Source organism: Montipora foliosa, chromosome 6, assembly GCF_036669935.1.
Source record: "Montipora foliosa isolate CH-2021 chromosome 6, ASM3666993v2, whole genome shotgun sequence".
NCBI classification, from domain to species: Eukaryota; Metazoa; Cnidaria; class Anthozoa; order Scleractinia; family Acroporidae; genus Montipora; species Montipora foliosa.
In genome coordinates this window covers 66,716,394-66,733,893 of record NC_090874.1, presented here as the reverse complement: position 1 = coordinate 66,733,893, position 17,500 = coordinate 66,716,394, and the positions used below count along the sequence as shown (strand labels likewise).

Below are 17,500 nucleotides of genomic sequence, written 5' to 3'. Positions count from 1 at the left end.
CGCTTTGTAAATAACCAACTGGTTGCCTCCCGCCAGTTGGGGTTCTTAATAATGTTTCTGTTAAGTTTGAAATGTTACTTTCACCTTGTTAACAGTGGAGTGCCTGTAAACTAGCTTGATAGCTAAGTGCACTTCCACTATAAACAAAGCATTTACAGTATTTATTTATTTATTTTTTTATACCACCGTAAACTCCTGCTTCAATAAGGAAAGAAAATGCAAGGCTCGACCTACACAACGACATGAACAGCGAAATGGGCAATCTTGACAGTGCTGATATTGCTGAATATAGTCCTATGGCACTTGGTTCTATGTTAAACTGTATTTGTTTGAGCCGGCGTGTATAAACTCCTTAGGTATAGTAACAGAAGGCAACAGGGGAGCATTTGCCCATGTACTAACGTGATAAATGTTGGACTGAACTCGAGCTCCTGCTACAGAGGTCTCGAAGTCCTGGCAACTTTTCGGACCCGAAAGGCCGTTTCTGACTCGTGACAAGTTGATTCAGTTTCAATAGATACAGCCACTCAATACGTTTTTCTTACATTGTAAAATACCTTATCAAATCGATCCACGGCCCCACTGGGACGGAATCACTCGTTCAAATTACTTATTCGTGTACTAAATGAGTGGTTTAGGCATGTGTGCTGTTATTTTTCAGAGTTTCAAGTTTGTTGACCATTTTTTATATTTGCATGGTAATTTTGCACTCAGTGCTAATGAGGACATTCAGAGAAACTTCAACTCAAAAGAAAAAACCTGAAATTAATCATTAAATGTTAGGCATATGGAAATTTACGTTACGTTGGCTTGCTTTTGAGTGATAACTCAATTATGCAAGTCAAACTGGCAATTAAATTAAATCTAGTCAAAGCCAACAAATAGGTGCTTTCCGGTTTAATATACATGTAAGACATACTTATTGGATTAATTTACAGACCATTAAGGGTGCATTCGATTGACCGTAATCCAGAATAGGAATACATGGAATATCAGTTGGAAATCCTTCGTTTTTACAGAGATTCACATTAAAATAATTGTCAAACACCTGCTAAAATTCTATTTTAAACATATTTTATTATCCTTGCTGCTTCGAAACGCGCCAAACATACCGTTTTAATCACCACTCCACGTATTCTTATTCCGGAATAGGGTCAATCGAACGCGCCCTTAGTTTCATGTTTTTTTTCTTTGTGACGTGAGATGTGCTCGAGATTTAGCACCGTGTTTTACGTGAAACAGCCCGATGTTTCCAGTTTCACGTAAACGCGTTGCTGTTCTTTGCAATACTGCACTAATTCGTGCACTTGGCAAAGCAATATCAGTAGGAAATGGCAAAAAGTTATAGTGCATCACTAACACAGCAAAAGTAAGTTTTCCGATGTTTCCAATGGTCGTACACGTGGCCAACTTATCAACTTATCGTACAAATCTTGGTAGGATATTTCACCGAGTGACTCAAGAACGGGGTATCGCTAAGCCCTGAAACTGGCCGCTTTGTAATCTTGTCGAAAATTTAAGAGTCCATGCAATGTATCAGTTTATTAAACGGTGAGCCGTGACGCGTAACTGGAGCTTGAACACGAAATGTCCGTCAGCTGTTGTCTTGCTGTTCCTGCACTATTTTTTGTCCATTTACTAATTAAAGCATTTATCAGGGTACAGTTGAATAAATCGAAGAAGCATCAAGTTCATTTTTTTTATGTATACGTGGTGTTCGTGCGAGGGCAGATTTATAACAACTTTTTAACTTAAATGTGTTTTCTAGTGGAAGTATTTTCATTTCATCGCTCACTGAAACTTGTTGATCTGAGCCACTCACCATGCAGATATTTCAAAATCTTCCTTGAGAAGAGAAGCGCTTGTGATCAGATAAGAAAATACACGGAGCTTGAACCTCACAGGCGCCATATTTAAATCGTAATGCAGTGTGGGACGATTGAGTGTTTATGTAAAAACTAGACGCTCAATGAGCGTAAACTGAGTTGCCTTTCTTATTGCCAAACACCCTAACAAATTATCAGTCGGGAAACGAAATACTACTTATTGCTGCTGCAGTGAGTGAGCCTGAAGTGAACGAACGAGGATGCTCTCCAATCGCGAGAACACATTAATCATACTCTGTTTTTCATTTTGCTTCTCATATCGTTTACGCTGTCAAGCAACAAGAAAATAAATTTGAAATCGTTAAATGAAAAAAGCCAAGAATTTGGCATGTTGTTGGAAACAAATCTTTTAACCACCTCTCTAATTCCCAGGTCTGTGCGGTACATCGTTTCTAAGTTATTTCTCGAAGAGTTTAACACAGCAGCGAAGCGCGAAGAAAACTGCCGAGCAACCAACACGCACAACTGCAAAACACGTGGAGATACGGGGAATTTTTGCCGCTTAGATTTGAGCATGCTGGCATTGCGATAGGAATCCGACGTCGAGGCATGACAGATTCACATCACATCAGATCGAGGTGATGTGTGTACGTCGGCCAGCCAGACCAAGATGGCGCCCAAACGATCGATATCCGCTAAACATATTGGGACATTTGTACGTAAAACGACACGATTATGATGCATCCTGCTTCGTCGGAACGTAATTCGCAAAGTAGTTCGTAAAGCATGCAGAGGCATGATGTTCGCAATGCATGCAGAGGCATGATGTGGCAGGACTTTAGGGTACAATAAACCAATTAAGCACGCGCTAGCGTTCATAACACGCTGAAACGTAGCCGGAATAGCTGATATTTCGCCAACCTTTAGTGTAAGAGTAAGCTATCACAGTAGTCGAGCCTACTAGTGTTAAACACGTGAATTAGTAACTCACCGCTGCTTCTTGACATGTATTTTCTTATGTCTCATGTTATAAAGGTAATCAGAAGCACATGACCTCGAAACGTGCAACTTGCAACTCTTTCGAGTCCTTAGAACAAAGCTTGGGATTTTAGGACACCAATGTCATGCCCAAATATGGACAAAAAGAAGATCGAAGCTGCACGCGCAGGAAAATGCAGGAGCTACGTTACATCAAAATAAAGAAATTAATAAACTCAAAAAACCCCAGCTCTAACCAGAGTTATACGCTTCAAGGTCATGAGCTTTTGAGATAATAAAATAAACTATTGCATTACTTTCAATTGGTAATATTTACATCCATATTCAAATGAGGGTCAAGCCATGTGCATATATTACGGACTGATAGGGGAAGAACTAACAAGAGATGCTACCACCCTGCTAGTCGAGATGTCGAAGGAATAGAGGTCATCATGCAGGAACCCATGACCCGGAGCCTACAACTCCACTGTGTTCGTGTAGCGGCGTTTTCACAGACCGATATATTTTTAGATTGAATATCCCGCGAATGAGACTCCCACAGGAGCCCGATGACCAATTACAAGAAATTAAGCTGACGTCATAGGGTCACCGAACCGGAACTACCTTTTTTTTTTGACCTAATTCGCGGGAAGGGCTAGTCTAAAAATAAACCTACTTGTGAAAACGCCGTTTCACAGACGCTGTATGGAAGTTGCACGTTCCAGATGGGCTCCTGAGGTAATTCATATTAAAAAATATATATTTTTTGTGATGTTCGTACCAAGCGATTTGTGGATATTTTTTAAATAAATAATTCTTTCGTGAGTGATTGATAATTTTTCTTTTATCTTTTTGATTTACACGATTAGTAAATATGTCACGTTTGTGGATGTATCTTTTTCAGTAAGGACCAAACGCTTCGGACAAGACATTGCAGGTGTTTGCGGTACTGCTCTTGCTTGTCGGATTGCGGAAGCAGCTAGAAAAAGTGTCCATTGAGGATGTCAGAGGCGGCGACCATAATTTTACTAACATTATGGTCGCTTGGTACGAACATCACAAAAAATATATATTTTTTTAATATGAATGACCTCTATTCCTTCGACATCTCGACTTGCAGGGTGGTAGCATCTCTGATATAGAGAAATATGATTAAGGATAATCCAGTCCTAAAGATCCATGTCTCTACTACACAATATGTCCCTAACGCTGAACTACCTGACAAAAAACTAAAGTTTTATGCCCTGGGAAACAGCTTTTCAATTCTACTGAGATAACTCTGTAACAGGATGCACATGGCGTATGTAAAAATCGAGAAAATGAAGCAAATCCAACTGATCGCGTGAATATTTACAGTTCTGAGATACTCTGAGGCTACGTACGAAAAGTCTGCTAGTTGCTTTTCGATGTGAGTATCCCGATTAGTCGGACGATTCACAAAGGTGACATCAAATAACCTCAAATTGTTCGATGAGCTAGAGAGGTGCAGGAGATGATTCCACTGTTTTTCTTTCTAAAACCATTTCCAAAATTTTCGTGGGCGCAGCAGGACCACATATAGGAAAGCTAGGGGTAACGTGATATGCAAGATTTAACAAACAAGAGGGACGGATGCTCATTAATCATGTTCCTTGCTATCATCATTTCTTCGCACGCTGGTCTTTGAGGGGAGATTGGTGCAGATCAAACCAAATGACGAGACTTGAACAGTCAGAACACTCCCTCACAGACGGAAAAAATATTTGCAGTATTTCATATTTTCCCCCAAATTACGGAAACTGTTTTTCAAGTTAATCCTGTCACGTCTCTTGAACATCACAGCCAGGGTGGCTCTTACCGAGTTGCCTTTCAATTCGATTTCTGGAAACGAAATGAAAATATAAGCTTTGACATACTAGACAACGAAGGCACATATCGACATATAAAAAGAAGACTGGCAGAGAAAGGGTAATGATGACTCAAGTTGGTTAAAAAACCAAAACGAGCAAGGCTGATGCAACGGTGAAGGAACATAAAATATAAAGCCAATATTTCGAACGTCACTGCCTTTCCTTGTCAGCTAGGGTTTTCAGTTACAAGTAATCAGAGTAATAACTACGTTTTACAGAGAGCCTATATTGCCTGGCGTGTAATATCATAAAACAAGTACCATATATAAAATAAATACCACATATTAGCTGTGGTCACACTACAGACTTTTTACCTAGGTAAAGTCGACTTGTTGACTTGTTGACTTGTTGACCTGGAGAAACAGTGTGACCGACTTTTCCCTAGGTAACTTACCTCGGGGAAATTTTATCTTCTGGAGCTGGGAAATTTCTCGAGAACAATAGAGTTTCCCTTGACAGGTACCCCAAGTCGATAGCTAGGGAAAAATGAAATACCGAGGTTGCTAGCCAATAGACGCTCATCGGCGAAGGTCTTGATGACAGAACTGGACCTCTCACGTTGTGAAATAAATTTTTGGGGCACGCGTAATCTCCAAAGGTCATTGCAGCTCAAACTCGAAGTGTCGCAGTTCCGTGCAAGATTGTGAGTATCTTTTGAAATTTGAAATTCAATTTCTCGTCGCCGTTTAAAATTGTTCATGTTGCTTTTTACTTAAGCAGGAAGTTTTTTCATTGCAGAATTGGACGCTCTCTCTATTCTGAAAGTGATGAAGATCAACCAGCATTTTAGAATGGATATCTCTTTAACAATCGGCGCGAGATGCACGCAAGCCAGTCAACCTCTTATTTACCTCCAACAACTGATCATATAAACCAGGCCGTAGTGTTTCAGTGGTGTGACCTTCCCAGAATTTTTTACCTAGGTAAAATGAAACCCGAGATAAATTTACCTCGGGAAATTTGTAATGAATTTTCCCGAGGTAAATCGGTTTTACCTCGGTAAAAGTCTATAGTGTGACCACAGCTATTGTATCATATTATACGCCATATCACCACTCATATTGTAACGCGGTGCGTGCCCTTCGAAATATTGCCTTTGTAGAATGTACTCGTAAACCGTTATCACAGCCTTGCTCTTTTGCTTTTTAATCATATTTATGATTGCTGATAAGATCCTTCACCAGGATCCGCTGCTTCTGTTTTAATACCCTGCAGTCCTTGCTTACAAAGCTATAAAGTGCGTTACCTTGAATCATGTCACCAAGGTTTAGAGAGGTGGTCTTCATCCGAAGTTGGCAAGGGCTCAAAGGGAGGCTAGGGTACCAGCTGCAGTTCCTAGCGATGAATGTTTCATTGGCACTGAAAAACAGGTATTTATATGTACTACTTAATTTTTACTTCTCATTGAGCTCTAGATTTCTTATTTAAATTCGTCAATGACTGCTGTTCCTCTGTCCTGCACATGCTGCGAAAAGTGAAGTTCAAACTGGATTTAGCAGATCGAGACCGAGGTAAGCGATCCACCTGTTTGACGAGGTTTTTAATCGTGATATTTTTTTATAACCCTTCTGAGTAGCTGATTTTTTTATCCATTATTTTGATGCAGTGTTATCGAGTTATTTAAGTAAGATAAAAATAAGTAAGATAAGTAAGATAAAAATATCGCGTTCCACTAGTGAGATCACGGGAAAACACAGTACGCAAATCTTTCGGCTTATTAAACTCAAGGACTCAGCAACTTGTCAACGCCTGCCGCTGAAATCTTGTGATGAAAATATATTTACTTGGTCCCTTGCTACAACACGTTTCAAAATTGTTGAGACACTCCCGTTAAAAAAAAACAACGCCTTTTCTTGCTTCCAATACCCGCCGTATCTAGAATTTCAACCTTTACCACTTCTCCCCTCCCTCGCCACCATTCAACGTTGACAGTTTAAGTTTTCAGCATTTTTTGTCTTGCTAACAACATTGATAAGAGGGGGAGGGGGGCTGCAATATGGGAGATAATAGGTAAATTAATAACGCCCCAAGAAGGCTAAGTGTCTCCACTAATGTTGCAACTTGCTGTAGCATCATATCGATACTTGTCGTTAATCCTTTGCTCGAAATTGCTGATCTTAAGGGCCCCTGATTCCTAGAAATGGAACCTTCTTCCTGCATGTATCTTACCCAGCATTCTCTCACTCTATATTCATGGGACTTCCCTGGGAGCAAAAGGCTAAAAATAGAAACAAAAAAAAAACACCCAAAAAAACAGAACAAAACAAAAGACGACATAGAAAAGAAAAGAAAAAAAAAAAAAAAAGAAAAAGAAAGGCAAAGAAAATAAAAGAAACGCTGGTTGAGGTCAAGGACAGAAGCAACGAGGGGAACATAGAATCAGTGATTAATACCCCGGGATTTTGAGAAAAGCCGTTGAGACTTTTTGTGAAGATATTTATCAAAAATCGATTCTTAGGTTCTCAATTGAAAGACAACACAACTGAAATAACAAGCTCGTACTGAATTGCTTCCCGTTTCTGTACTTACAATTGTCTACGCGTATATAAAACTGAGAAAAAAAATATCCACAACGAAAAGAAAGGACCGTCGTCTCTTTCCAAATATGAACATGGATCTGATTCTATCGCAATCGTAAAATTCCCAATGATAGCTGATTAGGGCGCTCTCATCATATTATGTATCTACTTTAGAGAAAAAAAATTGAGTTGCTTCAAAGCACTCTTCAGTCGGCAAACTCCCTGTAAGTAAGAAAAAAAAACAAATGAGGACTTAAACATGAAAAAGCCAAGGGAGGGGATGTCAACTGCGAACATTTATTAACGAGCGTTCCGATGGAACTGGGGGCGTGGCTCTCAAGTTGGTACAGTTGTAATCGATATGATGAAAAAGACACCCAGGCAGCCAGAGATGCCCAAGCTAAATCGCGACAAGCCTTACAACGCTACTTGTCCTACTACAACCGTTACATGAACCATGCACAAAGTGCCAAGTTTGGAACTATAGCCAGGTTAGATCAGTTATTGAATATGTAGCACCCGTTTGGGCAGACCTTCCGGTTTATCTGAGCAAAACCCTATAATTGATACAAAAGAGGGCATTTAACATTATTTTCCGTGGGCTGCCGTATAATGCAGCCCTTAGCCGTTCAGGCTTTCTGCCCCTCAGTCAAAGGCGGGAAAAATCATGCCAAAAGTTATTTCAGAATTTCCGAGATAAAGGTTTTCTTTCAAACATAATACCCATTCCCCCTGAAACCCACCATGGGTATTCTCTTTGCTCTGGCTCTGTTGTAAATAGCAGTGTTAAAGTAGTTGCCAGGACTGAACGGATGAACAATTGTTGTACTTATAAATATCAATAATATAGTTGCTGGTGCCCTTGTAATTCAGCTGTAGCTGCAAGAGGGGTAAATTAACGAGTCAATCAAACAACGTTAGATGCTCAGGTCAAACAGAAAATGGAAGAGATGCAGAAACACAACATGCATGTCATGGATTGAGGTTTAGTTTTTCAGAAAAGCAGAGGATGTTCTGAAACCGAAACACACTCAAATATACTTATGTGTTTGCTTTTTACCTCAAGAAAAATAGTCAGTCTGTCATCTTTGAGGATAATCAAAAATAAAATTAAAATTAAAACTGGACTGCGAAAAATTAAAACTGGACTTCGCAAAATTAAAACTGGACTGTGACCCTCCTGGGCCATCGTAGAATAGGAAAAGAGATTTTTGAAAAAAACAAATCCAATCAATAGATTGGGATTAATTCTTGTAAATAACTCATCAAGCTGAACAACAATTTACAGCACACTGGAAATTTACCGATCTTAAACCATTTGACCTGCAACGTTTGGCGAGTTGAATTCAACATTTTATCAAATTTAAATTCAACTGGCATTTTAAAATTAACAAGAGCTATACTGATAATAGAGACTCAATCACCTAATGCATTTTGTAGTTCTTTGTGAACATCACATGCATCCAGCAACTAGTTATCATCAGTAGAGTATAGAGTCTTGGTTCTTGAACTTTTATGCTGTTTAAAAGTCTTTTCTTGTTGAAAATGACTCTTTTGTGCCATGAAAAGTCCAATTCAACACGCTTGCAAAAAGTGGCAGCTCGTAAAGTTTGATTCACAACTTTTACATGCCTAATAAGACTTGAATTCAAAGGGGTTGGAACTTTGAAGTCAAGCCTTGGAGGTGACAAAATGAGTCCGAGATTTCGTCGAATTTTCGACAGAAATCCGAACTGATTTTATTTGAGTGCGATTAGATTTTGCTCAAAGATAAAGCAAGTATCATCATCGTGCGAGTCGTTTGTCCATACGACAGAACCGTGACTCCAAAGGACCTTCCTCCGGAAGCTATACCACTGTACGTCCGACACAAATCGTTCGGTCACTGGGTTCTAAAGAAAAACTAGAGAACAAATCATTAAGTATAACGAATTGAGTGCACTTACTTGTTGGGGGCTCTGTTGTTGTCTGTGCAGTAGATGATGTTGAAAGCTCTGCAACAAAAATTCGAACAAAATAAACAAATTACATTTGAGTGGGAATAAATAGACGATAGCGACCTCGCACCGCAAGTTATACCACAATTATTGGCTCCCACATTTGGTCTGGTAGGTGTTGGCTACCAAGACAAACGTAGAAAGAAAAACACCAGTTAAAAAACCGATTGAGCGTACTATACTTACTTGGTGGGGTCCTTGTTGTTGTCTGCACTGTAGATGACGTTGTTATCTCAGTTAAAAAAGCTAAGGAAATTCAAACAAAACAAATTTAAGCTAAATTGCTGTCGGTTGAGCTCTTACGAAGGGAGTAAAGAAGATCAGCTGGCTCCGGAAGCTATAACATTGTCCCAAACAAGCCAATTATTGGCTCTCACATTTCAATCGTGATTGGGGCGGGGGTGGGGGCACTTGTCGGTTAAAATTCAGTCACTTTGTTGATACCCGGTTAAAAATTTTGATCTTTGTCTTGATTTTGCTTTCAATGTTAATTTCAGTTTACAGTGCCCCCAATTAGTGCTCCAGCGCTAGAACAATTAGACACTTAAATAAAGTTCCTTTCCTTTTCCTTTTTAACAATAACCGATTGAGTGTACTTACTTGTTAGGGGCTCGGTTGCTGTCTGCACAGTACTAGAAAATGAAAGCTCTGTGACGAAAAATGGAAAAATAATCGTCGGTTAAGCTGTCTAGGAAAGGAACAAAACATTGCGATCTCGCACCGGAAGCTAAACCATTTTTCAACACCAGCCAGTTATTGGCTTCCACATTTCGTTCGGCAGGTTTTGGCAGTAAAGGTCAAAGGAAAACAAAGAACAACAAGTGACATTAACAGCAACCGATTGAGTACACTTACTTATTAGGGGCTTTGTCGTTGTCGCGGTAGTACTTGACGTTGAAAACTCTTTAACAAAAGCTACAAACAAAATAAATTTGAAATTAGTTGTTGTCGGGAGGTGTATCACTCCTCAGTATTTTTTTGTCTGAAAGACGCATTTCAAATATAATTTTTTTTTTGTATACATTACTTTCAAAGGAAAAAGTAGAAACAACAAACATCATCAACAATACTGAACCCATTGAGTGTACTTACTCGTTGGCGTTCCTGTTGTCTGCGCGGTAGATGACGTTGAAAGCTCTGTAACAAAAACTAAAACCAAAGAAATTTGAAATTAAACTCTTAACGGTTGAGCTTTTTACGAAGGGAATACAAAATGGCTGCTGTAGCTCAAATCTGGTCTCAGGTTGATTCCGTTTTTACCTAGGTTATATTGGTGATCCTCATTTTACCAAGGATGAATAATTGTGTGCACTCGAATTAGACTAAGTTTAAATCAGCTATACTTACCGGCCCCAAAAAGGGACTTGAAAACACCTACACCTTTCTTCCAGCTCTGTCTTACGCATCTCAACACATCTTTTCAATGTTTCTTACCATCTTATCGGTTGCTGTATTCACACAGTTATCCATTCAGCCTCAAGATTGCAACATATAGTAAGGGAACAAAGAACCGTAATATGCACTTACCGGTATTCGATCTCGGACCTTCCAGATCTTTGGTCCTGTGCATTCACCACTACACTACAATGATGGGCATGCTCAATCTAACACACTGCTTTTCATTATTTACTTCTGTATAATGAGTCATAATTGATAGCCATCTATAATAACCAAAACTAATCCTGTCCTGAGTCAGACCTGACCCTAATTTTTCTTTAGGTTTAATTTAGGTTCCGAAAAAAGTTTCTTCAATGCATCTGAGTGCATATTCAACCTAGGTAAAATGAGAATCACTAATTTAATCTGGTTAAAAGCAGATTGAACCTGAGACTCGATTTTACCTGCAACATAGCCACCTCGTAGCGGGAGCTATACCATTGTCCAACACGAGCCAATCATTGGCTTCCACATTTCTTCCATATTAAACGATTGAATGTACTTACTTGTTAGGGGCTCGGTTGCCGTCTGCACAGTACTAGACAATGAAAGCTCTGTAACAAAAATTGAAATAAAATGAATTTGAAGTTAAATTACCGTCGGCTAAGCTGTTAGGAAAGGAATAAAGCATTGCGACGTCGCACCGGAAGCTAAAGTTTAACCATTTTTCAACACCAGCCAGGTATTGGCTTCCACATTTCGTTCGGTAGGTTTTTGCTGTAATGATCAAAGGAGAACAAAGAACAACAAGTGACATTAACAGCAACCGATTGAGTGCCCTTTCTTGTTAGGGGCTCTGTCGTTGTCGCCGAAGTACTTGACGCTGAAAACTCTGTAACGAAAACTACAAACAAAATAAATTTGAATTAATTGTTGTGGGTTGAGCTGTTTATTAAGGGAATTCAGAATAGTGACCGAGCTTCGGAAGTTTAACCATTGTCGAACACAAGCCGATCATTGGCTTCCACATTTCTACCCGTACTTTTTGGCTTTAAAGGCAAAGAATAAGCAAAAGACACCATTAAGAATAACCGATTGAGTGCACTTACTTGTTGGGGGCTTTGTTGTTGTCTGCGCAGTAGATGACGTTGAAATCTCTGTTACAAAATTTCAAACAAAATAAATTTGAAATTAAATTGTTGTCGGTTGAGCTGTTTACGAATGGAATTAAGTGGTAACGGTTACCCGGGTGAAAGGAAGAAATTAATAGTAGGTCATGGTATAATCACTATGAAGTCCTTTTTGAGAACTCTCTTCGAAAAGTGCGTCTTGCCCTATGACTCAAAATAACCCCTGAGAGAGCTTCAATTGTCGGTCGTCCAACACGGGTTATTCGACTCATATACGTCTTTACACAAACCAAATGTAAATTGATAGGCGCAAAATGTGTCTCCAGCATAAAAAAGGGCCATTAAGGATAACCAGGTTTCATTTTCTTTATTCACCTTTAATCCGTTTGTGCCAATCTAGTTAGTGGGCCTGTATTGCACGACGTGAACGAAATGGAATAATGGCCATACAATTGAGATAGCGCAAAGTTATATAACGAAGCGAAGTTTTCGTTGCCGCAGCCCTTTTCATTGCTTGAACCCCCTACTTTAAGAGGACAGCAAAGAAAAGCAAACGGCAAATTGCAGGGTGAAATTTAGTATATCAACCCAAAATTAATTAACAATTATTCCATGAGCGTGCGCCTGTGGTTTTCACTGGTGAAAAATGGTCGTATCAGCCTTTTCGACGGACTTTTGGCAGGACGGTGCCTACTATTGTTAATCCGCATACGTTCTGCGCTTATCGAGATGCTCAGATTTCCTGTGGGTGGTGCTTATTAATACAGGGATATTTTTGCGCGGTTCAAAACTACGCGGAGAAAGCAGAAATTAGCAAGTGATCTTTGTATCCAAAAGAAAATTCGGGGTAACGACGCATTTTTCAGAGATAATTTAGCTTCAATTTGGAAAAGAAAGCCATACACTGCTTTGTATTTTAAAGCTTTTTACAAATATTCTTGATTGATTATCTTCGAAAAATGTGTGTTACCCTGAATTTTATTATGGGATTTCGATAACACTTGTTCATATTCAGTAAACCGCGCAAAAATACCTTTGATTTAGTAGCCACCGTCCTTAATATTATGTTGAACTTTGGCGCGGGTGGCCTGTGCGCAGACTGTAAAATTTGTAAACATGACGGCCGACTAGTGTATGGTTTTCAAAGTTTTTGATCTTTTATTCCTTACTTTTCTTCACAAAATACTTCAGAAGTTTTAAATGTTTTAAAAGTGCTTAAATTAAGCGAGGTATGAAAGGTAAAGATTTCTTTTATTTCAAAAATATTTTGCTATTTGTTTGGGGCTTTTGTTCACGATCGGTGATTTGATAGCCTCTCGATTAGCCATTACCTCGATAACTTTATGGTTTCTGTACTTAAGAAGATATAACGAAGAGACAAAATTCTCTGTTACTCCGAGTTTCGTGCTCACGCACTCATCAGACAGTATTTCTGATTTCTGTCTTTCTGTATTTCTGATTTCTGATTTCTGATTTCTGTACTTATATAATAAACAAATTACTTCATGGTTGGCTCGTTTGTACTATTTTTATTACACACTTTTTGTGACTTACCTCCATAACTTTATGATTTCTGTACTTAAGAAGATATAACGAAGAGACAAAGTTCTGTGTTACTCCGAGTTTCGTGCTCACGCACTCATCAGACAGTATTTCTGATTTCTGATTTCTGTACTTATATAATAAACAAATTACTTCATGGTTGGCTCATTTGTACGATTTTTATTACTCACTTTTTGTGAAGAATCGTTAAACTCACAAGTTCGTTTACGCGATCCTTCACAACTCGTGAATAAAAATCGCACTCACCAACCATGAAGTAATCTATATTTATCCTGGAGTGCTGATAGAATGCGCGCGAATGCGCTCACTCGTGAGAGATACTATCAGCACGAGAAGATAAAATTTGTATCCCAAAGCGGCCATGTAATGTTCTGTTTATTATATAGATATTGATGAAATGTCCAGATTAACAAAAAACTTGTTTTATTCGTTTTCAAAATGGTAAAAAAGTGGTCACCAATCACCAAAACACGCATGTTGTTTAACATGAAACAAGATATGAAAGTTAGGGAAAACAAATCATGATAAGGTCAAATTGTGCAACGAAAAAGAAGAATTATATTACAGCACAAACGTATCTTGCAATGAAGGGGAAGCTTGCGTTTTATTGGCTAATCGTGTTAGTTACCATTTCGACACCTATATCCTCACATGTGAAAGATAAAAATGATATGTTCACTGCGCGCGGTGAAGACATGGTTGCTTCGTAAGAAGGAAAATCCTGGTATCTAATCAGTATCTATCTATATAATATACATTTGACGCGACTTATTTTAGTGCATGTTGGCCACAGCTATGGAGATCTCGGTAATAGCTGTATTTCGTTCAAAGGCTCTCTCAAGTTTCCCTTGAGAGTTTTGCCTTCGGGAAAAATTCAAAGCACCTCGAGATTTTCAAAATTGAATAAACCATTCCAATGACTTTCAAATATTGCAGTGATTGTGCATAACACTGTTTGCCACAAACTAATTAATGTTTACCTGTTGTCAAAGTTGTTGGCAGTACTAGTGCAGTTCCGTTGCTAGCACAGTAACGATAGTAGCAATAGCTTGACGTAGGCAAAGGAGTCAGCTTATAAACGTAAAATCCACCGCAGTTGCGAACACTGATGTAAACGAAGTATTCACAGCAGTGGCCGTAGTAACCCTTGAAACACACCCTACGCACGACGGCGCCATCCTCGACAGAGGGGTGTCCTCCACTAAGCCAGCCTGGATACTCGGCACCGCAGTGATACCTCTCAACACAAGTATCAGCCATTTGATTTCCAGCCTCTCTGTCAAACCGGTACCATCCAGACAGGGTGCTTTCGTTCATGCAACGAGCAAGTGATTGAAAACGGTTGTGTCCATGCTTTGTTGCTCGGTTGGCTTCCGTGAGCGATTTGTAGTTTGAACACTCTGAAAAGATTTCATTCGATATACTAAATTCATTGTTAGAAAAAGGCATCATTTCCAGGCTCCGAGTAACAACATTCGCACAAATGAGAGGAAAGAAATAATATACAAGGGGACAGGAATGACGTAACTGAGCGAGAGCTGTAATGATATGTCATCCAAGGAGTGTGATTTTCTAAACCAAAGGAACTCCATTTTAAACAGCAATTTAACGTGGGTGTTTGCTCGATCTTGTTTTATCGTTTACTGGACAGCTTAGGCATAAGAAATGACGTCAGTAGTGAGATATAGATTCTTGGTGCTTTTTAATCCAGTTTCAATTACCCCCTCCCCCCTCCCCCCCCCCCCCCACTCCCTAATTAATTTAAAACACTGCCATGTTCAAATTGTTATTCAAACCTTGCTGCACAACTGCACTGTCAAATTTCCGGTCAGCACATTCACACTAGTAATAACCAAAGGTTAGGTAGGCGGTGGGGCGACGGAGGTTTTATCAAACGTGTATTAATCAGCAATAGAAGACGTTTCGTGTTTGCAAAGCCTGATCTAAACACCAGGGAAGTTAGGAGAATTCGAGACAATTATGCAAACCCGAGACGAAGTCGAAGCATAACTTTCGAGAATTCTCCCAACCGCCCGAGCGTTAAAATCAGGCTTCTATAAAATGACTTCCTTTTTCAAAATATATTTTTAGTATCGAGTGAATTTATTTCCTGTTGAAAACACATCTTCTCGATACACTATACTGACAATATAATTTTCTACTAGCCAATCAAATTTCGCGTTACCAAAGTCAAAATACAACTTTGTACAAGCTCCAGAGTGAGCGTCGTATCGATGCAAGGGATTTAGCTTTGAAGCTCAAATCTCTTTGAAAAAGACCAAAACTTTAGCAAAAATTGTAAGAAATGCTTACAAAATAGAATTTTACGATGAGAGAACTTGCAGAGTTCTTGAGATCCCTCGACGAGTTTGCCTAGCTCGAGATCATCAAGAGTTGCAAATCGCTGTTTTTCTTCTTTTTCATCTCGGACCAGTTTGCCTATATAATAATTGTAAATCAATAAGAAATAAATTGATTTTTTTAATCCTTCGCATTATTGTTTTTTATAGCTGTATCAAAAATCTTAATAGACTCTTTATCCGTGGCACAAATCTCAATGGATGGAGACAATTGTTGTCGGCAAAAAGTGTTGGAATCTTGTCAGGAAAGCCTCTCACACCAAAGGTTGCAAAGAGAAAGCAGGAAATTAAAATGCCTTCAAACCTGGTGCTTGTGGCAGTCCGTTGCCGCAGTAACGTGAGTAACACCTGGGTGGATCAAGGCGGTAAACATAAAACGCTCCACAGTTGCGAACACTGATTTCCTTTGAAAAGTAGCAGCAGTCAGTCCCATTCAAGTGCTGCAAAAAACAAACTTTTCGTTGAACAATCCCCTCAGCAACTGTAGGATGCGTGCCATTGAGCCAGCCCGGTGAGTCTGTGTTGCAGTGATACATCTTTCGACAAGAATCTGCCATCTGAGTTCCAGCCTCTCCGCTAAATCGATACCAACCAGACAACGTTGAATCGCACAGCTTACCAATGCTGCTGTTAACATGGGTCATTGCTCGGTTGGACTCATTCAAAAATCTGTAGTTGGAACATTCTAAAACAAGTTTTAAAACAGGTAACATTTTGAGGATTATCGTCTCAAATAGACCAGAGAAAGGGGACATGTTATTACGCTAAACAAAGCTTTTATAGAGTGGTCAAAAACAGTCTGACGAACAAGCTAGGGTTAACCCAGTTATGAATAATGAATGAGACCCCAACCCTTACCTATAGCTAACCATACATCGAACAAAATACCAGTTGATATTCGGACAGTTAATTACAGACTTCGTTGGTTGGAAATTCGAAATACTGAGGGCGAAAAAAGAAATTTCTCTGAAGGATTTATTACCTCTTAAAACAATAGCGAGTGTTTGTGACGTCAGCGGTGGAACACAAATACTGCGCAAATTGAGAAAATTATGGCGGCTTGTGCTGATAGCACTAGTTCAGAGAAGTTTTCATCCAATGTAACCAGGAAAAATAGATATAATTTCTAGACAGTGATGTTGGTGAAACGTCAAAAGCTTCCATGGATGTTGGGCCAGTAATGTATGCACATATTCTATCGGTTTCGCGCCTTTATTAATTTATGCGAGCTTAGCAACCGGGCTGTGAGAGATATGTGCAGGATAACGCCATTTTTTTAAGCGATAATCTTATGACATTCATTGCGATATTGATTTTACATGGTGTCAGAAGAGGGGATGAACACTCGAATATGGATGTAGCTGGAGTGCAATGTCCTCAAATGGATTGGGAGGCCGAAAACTTACCGGAAAGGTGGGAGCGTTTTCGGCAACACGTGGAATTGATGTTCAGTGGCCCGCTCTCCAGTAAGAAAGAGGAGGAAAAGTGCAGCTATTTGGTCATATGAAGAAAGAACGAGATATCGTTAATAAGTGGTCAGGTATCAGCGAAGAGGATAAGAAGAAACTAAAGGCTTACTTCGAGCGATTTAAAGCACACGTGGAACCCAGAACAAACCCAGTATTTTGTCGATATAAATTCCACAACCGCGTTCAGAGCGAAGTGGAAACAATAGAACAGTTCGTAACGGATCTGAAACTTTTAGCCAGGGATTGCGCTTTCAATTAAGAGCCAGATGAAATGATGAGGGACAGGATTGTGTTTGGCACAAATTCTCACAAAATTCGCGAAAAGCTGATAAACCAGAGCAAATATTTAACCCTCGATAAGGTTGTCGAAATTGCACGAACATACGAACTAT

General features: G+C 39.3%; 2 protein-coding genes across 14 annotated transcripts in view; both read right to left on the bottom strand.

Moving 5' to 3' along the window:
• The window catches only part of LOC138005936 (sphingomyelinase C-like), an 8,091-nt gene extending 1,091 nt beyond the window's left edge, over positions 1-7,000 (bottom strand). The window contains exons 1-3 of the mRNA XM_068852106.1: positions 6,863-7,000; positions 5,940-6,052; positions 1,823-4,664 (exon numbers count right to left, since the gene is read on the bottom strand). Coding sequence (XP_068708207.1) covers positions 1,823-1,825 — 3 coding nt within the window. The 5' untranslated portion in view covers positions 1,826-4,664; positions 5,940-6,052; positions 6,863-7,000. The remainder of the gene's footprint in view (positions 1-1,822; positions 4,665-5,939; positions 6,053-6,862) is intronic.
• A 293-nt stretch (positions 7,001-7,293) lies between these two features.
• Positions 7,294-17,500, bottom strand: part of LOC138008191 (uncharacterized) — a 94,690-nt gene continuing 84,483 nt past the window's right edge. For 10 of the 13 annotated variants that reach the window (XM_068855423.1, XM_068855427.1, XM_068855429.1 and 7 more), the window contains 9 exons: positions 15,944-16,324; positions 14,260-14,679; positions 11,696-11,743; positions 11,153-11,200; positions 10,302-10,358; positions 10,065-10,124; positions 9,810-9,857; positions 9,396-9,455; positions 9,056-9,206 (listed from right to left, as the gene is read on the bottom strand). In XM_068855423.1, coding sequence (XP_068711524.1) covers positions 9,061-9,206; positions 9,396-9,455; positions 9,810-9,857; positions 10,065-10,124; positions 10,302-10,358; positions 11,153-11,200; positions 11,696-11,743; positions 14,260-14,679; positions 15,944-16,324 — 1,268 coding nt within the window. In that variant the 3' untranslated portion in view covers positions 9,056-9,060. Of the gene's footprint in view, positions 7,435-7,987; positions 8,092-9,055; positions 9,207-9,395; positions 9,456-9,809; positions 9,858-10,064; positions 10,125-10,301; positions 10,359-11,152; positions 11,201-11,299; positions 11,491-11,695; positions 11,744-14,259; positions 14,680-15,943; positions 16,325-17,500 lie in introns of those variants that run through there. The other 3 variants (XM_068855426.1, XM_068855431.1, XM_068855435.1) reach the window with 3 other exon arrangements.